The 9,458-nt window shown below is 38.5% G+C and overlaps 1 protein-coding gene across 1 annotated transcript; it reads left to right on the top strand.

Moving 5' to 3' along the window:
• Positions 1-4,987: 4,987 nt before the first annotated feature.
• LOC117992574 (trypsin, alkaline C-like) lies at positions 4,988-7,299 on the top strand. Its single transcript, XM_069505961.1, has 4 exons — positions 4,988-4,991; positions 5,055-5,235; positions 5,506-5,764; positions 6,994-7,299. The coding sequence occupies exons 1-4, from the start codon at positions 4,988-4,990 to the stop codon at positions 7,297-7,299; spliced, it is 750 nt and encodes a 249-aa protein (XP_069362062.1).
• The last annotated feature ends 2,159 nt before the right edge of the window (positions 7,300-9,458 follow it).

Genomic DNA, 9,458 nt, shown 5'->3' with positions numbered 1-9,458 from the left:
ATAATTTTTAGGCGAACTTAAAAACTAAAGCTACTAGCATCAAAAAGTGTACTTACTATGGTACCCAATTTGTATGAATGATTTGATGTCCAGGTCAATAACACAGCGAGGGTCTTCTCCGCAAGACCCACGCTGCTACACGGACTGCTCGAGCGGTTAGCCAGTGATCAACATACACGGACCGCTCTTGCAGTCAGAGTCAACAGCTTGAAGCTGCCATCGAGCAATCGGCCGAAGCAGTTGCAACTGCTTGAGCGGTTCGTGTATTCGTGTTCGGCACGTACGTAGAAGTCTGTAGTTCAGTATGCAGTCGCAGCTTGAAGCAGTCCATGCTGACTGCTTCAAGCTGTCCTTGTATGGCCGGTCTTAGACTCACAGAATAAGGGTTGGGGAGGATCCGTCATCAATGGTTAGTCTAGTTTGACGTTTTAACTGACAAATATCAAAAGTACGATTTCAGTCCTTACTTTAAGGGTGAACCCCTCGATATAGAAATTATTAATTCTTAGTACTAAGAATTAATACCTAAAATTTCTTTGGGTGAACCGTGCTTTTTGCTTTTTTGCAAGTATAGCGAGTAAGTTCCTAATGCTTTATACGGGCCTCGAGACAAGGCCACACGCAAGGCCACACGCAAGGCCACACGCAAGGCCTCCTTTTCTGGGGGCAGTGTGGCGCGGGGATGAACGCTTCCAAGTAACGTTCTTTAAGCCGTTGTCGGCTACGGTCTGCGTTGGCTTAAAGCCTCCAGGTCTTCCCACGGGATTTTTAAAACCTAAATCCATGCGGGCGAAGCCGTGGGCATCACCTAGTTTTAAATAATAATAATATAACGTAACAATTCGTCCATAGGTCGTTATTATCATGTAACTTTATCTTTTTTATTGTTTTATATCTATCAGAATAGTAAAATTTAAGACTATAATAAAGACAAAAACTATTTAAGTAGCACATAGCTATTTAAGTGGACTTTTCAGAGTTTTACCTAAAAGCCAGGATGAGGTCGTCAGCGTGGTGTTCGGCCTTATTGCTCTTTGCCGGTAAATTAATTTATTTTTTGTTAACTTTTGTTTGTTAAATAAATAACTTTTGTTTCTACACGTGTATGGTATATGTATGTATGAAGTCGGGCGAGCATAATAAATGAAACTAGAAACCAAAGCGTGAAGCTCGCCCGACTTCAACATACATATTATACTACCCGTGCGCGATAAGTTGAGACTCGCCTGCAGGCCTAGCATGGGCCGGGAAATTTTCTCCCCGAGGAAAGGATAAAAATGTTATCCCCTCCGATAGTTATTTCCACTCTCCGAGCATGGGCACAGGGTTGGATATAATTATCCCCGGTGATAAGGCGGGGAAAGACTAGTCCCCGGCTAATGTCAAAGTGTTATTATTTTTTATCTGTGCTTTTGATTTTGCGCGTTTTCGTTACTCGTAACCAACTCGTAACTCGTCTGTGGCTGCTTCTTATTTTAAAAGAGCTAGAACCCGGAGCCGTAAAATAGTTTAAAAAACATTCACAGAACAGAAGACTGCACGTATTGTTATTGTGTTTACCTAACCTTACTCCACTTTTAAATTATCCAAATTAAAAAATAATCGAATAGTTGAAATTCCTAGCTATCACAGTAAGTATCACAAAGACAATTTGTGTTAGTCAGTACACAAAATTGAAATGATAATATATTGATATTGTTAGCGACAAAGAAATGCATAAATTGTTGTTTTATTTGCAGACAAGGAAATATGTACTTGAAGAAGGGCACTGACTGACACATACTAGAAGTATGATGAGGCCCAGCTGGCACACCTAAAAGCCAATAATTGGGAATTGAATTGAAGTATGATGAGGCAGCTCGGGATGTAGGACCACCGGGAATGTCTCAATAGTGCCGTCGGTCACATATATGAGCACATAAGTGTTCAATATTAATTATCACTGTTGGGCATGAATGCTCAACAGGAATTGGACCTGAAGACTCCATAATGGGCCAGCCAGAGAGATGCGTGTATTAATTTAGTTCTATTAAATGTGTGTCTTGTATAACAAAATAACTTTAGGTACCTATTGGAATAGGTAAGTTAGGTACACATCTTATCAACATAAAATATTTTCATTATTGTTTGAGATGATGATAAAACTAACAGTTCTGCACACTGCACTGAGAAGAGTTCAATATCACTTAAAATTGGTTAAGCTAGTATGGTTTGAGCTATTAAACTAACCTAATTTCTTTATAAGCATGTCAAGCCAATGTTTTTTATCTATGCCAATATATTTTAAGCCAATGTACTTTATAAAACCAATAGCCCCGAGTTGTTTGCCTATAAATGCCATTAAATGAATAAAAAGTAAGTAGAGGATGTGTACATTTTTGTAATTTGTAAGTAGTTATGAATATAGGAAGTCATTCTATGGCAGTGTGGTTTGATTGAAATTAAACTTGTAACATCCTTTTCTTAAGGATAATAGCACTACTTTTAGATCTGTTAAGTTAACATCAGAGATCTGTGTACATCCAAATAAGCATTGTTTTAGTTGGTATTCCTAATATTATGCCTAAAAGTTTGTGTTTGTTACTCAATCACACAGAAAGAGTACTTAAAGCAAAATTTGTAGGGTTCATTTTGAAACTGTTATTTTTTATTATAGCAGCAATAGAAATACAAAATTTCAACTTTAACCTGTTACGTTTCAGGAGAGACAGACAGACGGAGAGCTGAGACTATAAAAGGGTCCCATTGGTACCCTACAGAACCCTAGTAGTAGTAGTAGATATAAGGACGGGTTTGCACAAGGTGGTTTTAGGTAATAGGTACTTAAAGAAATGTATTTTAATGCAAATATGTATTTATTATTCCATCCCTTTTTCCCTTTTATTGTCGGGCAACAGTTAGCAGTCTGGTTTGATCCATAGATATGTGAGATTTCTTTATTTGTTACATTTTCTAGTCTGTCCTTTGGTTGTTCCATTGGAATTCTGAAATATACAATTTATATATTAATGATTTTCAATAATAATAAATTAAGAGTAAGAGGATATAATGAAATGGTCTATAAAGTATAATATATTTACTCTTACAAAACACTTATGATGAACCATTATAATTTGTAAAGTGTTATTGAGTTTGTGTATCAATATTTAACTATGATATAGGTGTGTAACTTGTTTCAGTTAATATGTTAGGTATTTTAATTTAAGAATCTAAGAATTGTTTTGTTAAATTAGACTCCTGCCTATTTTGTTCAAATAAATGATTTTATTATAATGAGACATAGTGTTATTTTATATTTCCAATAATCCATACTCATATTATAAATGCGAAAGTGTGTCTGCCTGTCTGTCTGCTAGCTTTTCACAGCCCAACAGTCTAACCGATTTAGATGAAATTTAGTACCTACAGAGTTAACTTACATCCTGAGGATGGACACAGGCTACTTTTTATTCTGGAAAATCAAATAGTTCTCACAGGACTTTCAAAACCTAAATCCAGAAGTCGCGGGCAATAGTTATCCCATGACCTTGACTTGGCTACTTTTTATTCTAGAAAATCAAATAGTTCTCACAGGACTTTCAAAACCTAAATCCAGAAGTCGCGGGCAATAGTTATCCCATGACCTTGACTGGTAACTACCATCTGCCAAGAGTCTTATAGATGTGAGGACGTAGGATAAATAGGGAATAGCCGCATGTAGGACCTATTTGTAGGTACCTACTACCTACCTAAGTAGGTAACCTAAATTAGGTACCTATTCGTTTGCACAAGATGGTTTTAGGTAATAGGTAAGTACTTACTTACTTTTATGAATCCATCCTCCGAATTAATCGGCTTTAGTGCTTCATTAAACTGCTCGCATAAGTACAGCACATAATATTTGTCCATCCGAAACAAGTGTCGGAACTCAGCGTCGGGAAATTCAAAAGGATTACTTCCATCACTAATTACGTGCTCATCTAAATTCTCTATTTCAAACTAATAAAGAAAGCTCGAGACATGTTTTTTGATCTTTTAATAATTGAGTTAAAGTTCTTATACCCACCTCAAATCTCGATGATAAAATTATCCCTCTCTAATGTCAAAAAAGGACAGTTTATCTTCTTTTATTTGGCCCCATGCTATAGACGGTGGATAAATAGTCCCCGGAGTCCCCGTGAAATGTCAAACGGGGATAAACTTCTCCTCTCCCCTGTTGCCGTGCTCTGAGGGGTGGAGAAGTTAATGTTATCTCCTGTCTAGTGGATAAAATCGGGGGATATAATTTTTATCTTTGGCCCATGCTAGCCGTGCTGGAATGCAACCCTCCGCCCGCTTGCCCTGTAACTTTCCCTCAAGCTCCCGTGTTGTACTGTAGACAACGCCATTTTTTAACATCTTAGTCTCGTACTTGCTTACGTCACGCAACGACGACGCACTCCGATTTTTGTCTACAGTACAACCACGCGTCTGTGGCGTCACCAGGTCTCAACTTATTGCGCACGAGTAGTACATACACGTGTAGAAACAAAAGTTATTTTTTACTTTGTAGTGGTTTTGGAAGTCGGTTTTTTTATAACTTTTATCCCGGAATTTATAAAACCCAAATCCACGCGGACGATATCGCGGGCATAAGCTAGTTATTTTAATAATTTTCAGTGCTTTTGAAGTCGGTTCACTTTTTAAATAAGTATTTTACTACTCGAATAGCCATAATATTATGATGCTGATTGTTGAAAAGCTGTGATAGCGTAGTGGTTAGGACGTCCGCCTTCTAATCGGAGGAGATCGATCCCGGGAACGCACATTTTCAGAGTTATGTGCGTTTTAAGTAATTAAATATCACTTGCTTTAACGATGAAGGAAAACATCGTGAGGAAACGAAGAGTTATTCATAATATTCTCTACGGTGTGTGAAGTCTACCAATCCGCACATGGCCAGCGTGGTATACTATGGCCAAACCCTTCTCAGTCTGAGAGTAGACCCGTGCTCTGTAGTGAGCCGGCGATGGGTTGATCATGATGATGATGAGTTGATCCTTCTAACGTTAAATCTACACTGAATTCCTTTCCAGTGCTATCTATAGTCCAGCCACATCGCATCGTAGGAGGGTCTCCAGCAAAAATAGAGGATTACCCCTCCATAGTCCAGGTGGAGAGGCAGAACACCGGCACCGGGGTCTGGTCTCAGTCATGTGCCGCCAGCATCCTCACAGCGAGATCTGTGCTGTCAGCTGCACATTGCTTTCATGGACCGTGAGTAACCTTTGACATCATCATCATTTTTTTAGACTGACAACAATCCATACTCAATACTAATAATTATAAATGCGAAAGTGTGTCTGTCTGTCTGTCTGTCTGCTAGCTTTTCACGGCTCAACCGTTCAATCGATTTTGACGAAATTTGGTACAGAGGTAGCTTGCAACTCGGGAAAGGACATAGACTACTTTTAATCCCGGAAAATTTAAAAACCTGAATTTACCACCATCAGCATCAGCTAGTAATTAATATTTTATTCCTTTCAGTACCTTTGAGCCAAGACTCCGCCGCATCAGAGCTGGTACCACCTACCGTAACACCGGAGGCGAGATCGCCTACATCGAGTACTCCTTCAACCACCCTTCCTACACCATCGCCGCTCGCTACGATGGAGATATCTGCGTCGTCAGGCTGATGACTCCTATGGTGTACTCTAATGTTATTCAGAGGACTGCCATTCCTCCTCAGGATGCAACTATCCCGGATAACTTGCCCGTGGTGCACGCTGGATGGGGTACTACTCAAGTGAGTAAAATCTTTCAGTTCTTTTTTTGTTTAATTAAAAGTAAGACTTGACTGGGTTCGAAGTCAAAGTCAATTATTTATTCAAATTGAGTACATTGTACACTTTTTGATGGTTAGTTGTTGAATTTGTTAGATAAGAGGTGATAATAATCAATTACGTATTACCGTTCCTTCCAAGATGGCGTCCGGTCGGACTCTTCCATTAATCACATACGTTACCAGGGTACACCGGGCCAAGCGCTCCTCTTCCCCCGGAAGGGACTCGTAAGTAGCCTAAGGCTACTTAAAAAAAAAAAAAAAAAAAAAAAAAAAAAGCAATACGTTACAAATAATAAAATAAAAAATTTAAACAATCTTACATTTCGTTTCCCTTAGTCCATTAGCAATCAAAGTAGCAATCCAATAATAATAATAATAATAATTCATATTTTAAGTATAATTTAATTTACCCCACCCCACCCCCCTAAGGCTACTTACCCAATTATAATTATTTATTTTCCTGTCTAGGCTGTTAGCCGTAGGAGATCTAGAGTAACCGACATAGCTCAACGGGTTGCGAAGCTGAAGTGGCAATGGGCAGGGCACATAGTTCGTACAACCGATAGACGTTGGGGTCCCAAGGTGCTGGAATGGCGACCTCGCACCGGAAGACTCAGCGTTGGAAGCCGCTGGATTCAGGCGGCGCAAGACCGTGGCTTGTGGATGTCCCTACAAGAGACCTCTTTTCAGCAGTGGACGTCTATTTGGTTGATGATGATGATGATGAAATTCGTCTTAAAGAACTATACTTATCGATGCCATAATAGTTAATTTATTCGATCATAGGTATAATATTATGTATGTCTTTTATAATATATGTAGGTATGTATCGTATGTATATATATATATATAAATTTCTATTATGGATTGTATATATATTGATATTTATAATAGTTATGTATATGTATGATAGTTATGTATGTATTACTGAAATAGTTAATTATATTATATAATATGATACTACTACATTTCTCTGTATTGCGTGTACCTAAGTACTATCCTACACACCTAGTTTCTCCTTTCACCAAAGGTTGCCTGGTAGAGATTGCTGTGAGCAATAAGGCCGCCTTTGCATACAATTATTTTTTAGTTTTAGTTTTTTGTAATAGTTATGTAATATTTTTTGTGTGCAATAAAGTATTTCTATCTATCTATCTATCTATGATTTTCCTGTCTATAAATTGTTGCAGCAAGGTGGCAACGCATCCGAGATCCTCCTCGACGTCCAGATATACACCGTGAATAACGAATTTTGTCGCGAACGCTACGCTTCGCTCCCGAACAATCCTGTTGTCACCGAGAATATGATTTGTGCTGGTCTCCTCAACGTCGGTGGTGCGGACGCCTGCCAAGGTGACTCCGGAGGACCTTTGTACTACGGGAACATCACTATTGGTGTGGTATCCTGGGGCCACGGATGTGCCAACGCCAGTTTCCCCGGTATAAGCACCGCCGTGCCTTCGTACACTCAGTGGATAGTCGACCATGTTTTATAGTGTAGAGATTAAATAATTGTGTGAATGAATGCGTAAACTTTTTTATTGGACCCGTAGTGAACAAGGAACCCTTATAGTTTAGCCATGTGCGTCTGTCTGTCCATCCGTCCGTCCATCCGTAGATACTAGAACTGTAATTTGTCATGGTTATAAAATATATAAATCACGCAAACAAAGTGGTAAAATAAAATCTTGTTTTTTTTGTATAGGTATAGTCCACGACAGTTCGAGATGGCAATCGGGGTATGAGGGGGGGGGGGACTTCATTCGCGTGGACTACACAAATTTCAAATCCCTATTTCACTCCCTTAGGGGTTCAATTTTCAAAAATTCTTTCTTAGCGGATGCCTGTGTCATAATAGCTAGCATGCCATATTTTAGCCCGATCCGTCCAGTAATTTGAGCTGTGCGTTGATAGATCAATCAGTCAGTCACTTTTTCCTTTTATATATTTAGATTTTATTTTTATTTTATTTATTATAGGAAAATCCAACAGCAAAATAATACAATACGTTTCTTAATTACAGAAGTATGGCCAAATACAGATTTTCTCAAAAAAATAATTATAAAATATTATGTTATTATTATTATCAGATTATCAGATTAAGATATAACATTTCTGTAAACTTTTCCAAAATAACCACTACATAATGATAAACCACTTATCGTTCTAGAAAGATCAGTTCAATTATTGTCGATATCAAAATTCAAATGAACTAGGTAATTAATGTTTATTATGATTTGAAAAATACAAATGGATAAACCCATAATCTCCAGCGATATAAATTATGTAATAGTACACGACAGGTCGAGATGGCAATCGGGGTACGAGGCGGGGGACGCCCCGCACACCCGGACGTCACCCGCATTCGCCCGCACCGTGCTGTGCGGGTGTGCGGGGCGTTTCCTCCCCGATTGCCATTTCAACCTGTCGCGGATTATAGATATATCTTCGAACTACCATTATTAGCAACTAGCTTATGCTCGCGACTTCGTCCGCGTGGACTAATTCAATTTCAAACCTCTATTTCAACTCCTTAGGGGTTGAATTTTGAAAAAATCCTTTCTTAGCGGATGCCTACGCTGCATCCCAAATTACAGCTCGATCTGTCCAGTAGTTGGAGCTGTGCGTTGATAGATCAGTCAGTCAGTCAATCAGTCACCTTTTCATTCTATATGTTAAGATGATTAGAATTTCAGTAAGCCGAAGCTTATTGTATCTCATAATCAGCAAATATCCTTATATCAGCGATACTGCTGTTATCAAATTATCATAGACGGAAACCGGGCCAGTAAAACATTACGTATATAGTTATACATGGTGGTTCAAAAATTATTTCATACTCACTATACATACAAGAAAAGGACCTGATAAGAAAGCTCAGATAGGATGGAATTCGGGCCACTTAGGCACACCCCAAAATTAAATTTTTACAAGTATTTTTGAATAGTCAGCTGCATCTACCACTGGTTCGGAATGCCTTCCCTACCGAGAAGAACCAGCAAGAAACTCGGCAGTTGCTCTTTTCAAAGATTTGATATACAATATTATGCCATGTATTATTATTACCAACTAGATGATGCCCGCGACTTCGTCCGTGTGGATTTAGGTTTTTAAAATTTTATTTTCCGGGATAAAAAGTAGCCTATGCCCTTCCCCGGGATATAAGCTAACTCTGTACCAAATTTCATCCAAATCGGTTGAACGGTTGAGCCGTGAAAAGCTAACAGACAGACAGATACACAGACAGACAGACAGACAGACACACTTTCGCATTTATAATATTAGTATGGAAGTATGGATATTTTGAACTATGTCCCGTGAAAAAATTTAAATGTAAAGAAAATAATATATCATACTGTATTAGCAAAGTCCATAAATAACATAATATAAATTGATAAAAGTGTGTCAACTACTTACGTATAAATTTTAAATTAGTATAATTTCAGGTGCATTTGGAAGATATTCATTCAGTGTGACATAATGATGTCCTGGATTTTGTGTTTGGCGCTTTTTGCAGGTATGCATGATCTAATCCTATTTAGAATAGAATCTAATCCAATCCATCAGCCTGTTTGTGTCCACAGCTGGACATAAGCCTTTCCAAGAGCGCGCCACCAAACACGGTTCTTCACCTTCCTCATTAATCCGCTCCCCA

The sequence above is a fragment of the Maniola hyperantus genome, chromosome 21 (genome assembly GCF_902806685.2).
Source record: "Maniola hyperantus chromosome 21, iAphHyp1.2, whole genome shotgun sequence".
NCBI classification, from domain to species: Eukaryota; Metazoa; Arthropoda; class Insecta; order Lepidoptera; family Nymphalidae; genus Maniola; species Maniola hyperantus.
Note: the sequence above shows the minus strand (reverse complement) of the source record. Positions and strands in the feature narration are given on the sequence as shown.

Bases quoted from the DNA above. Each gene is read 5' to 3' on its own strand.
- LOC117992574 (XM_069505961.1), top strand. The intron at 5,236-5,505 runs GTGAGTAACCTT...TATTCCTTTCAG, and splicing joins GCACATTGCTTTCATGGACC to TACCTTTGAGCCAAGACTCC. The intron at 5,765-6,993 runs GTGAGTAAAATC...AAATTGTTGCAG, and splicing joins CTGGATGGGGTACTACTCAA to CAAGGTGGCAACGCATCCGA.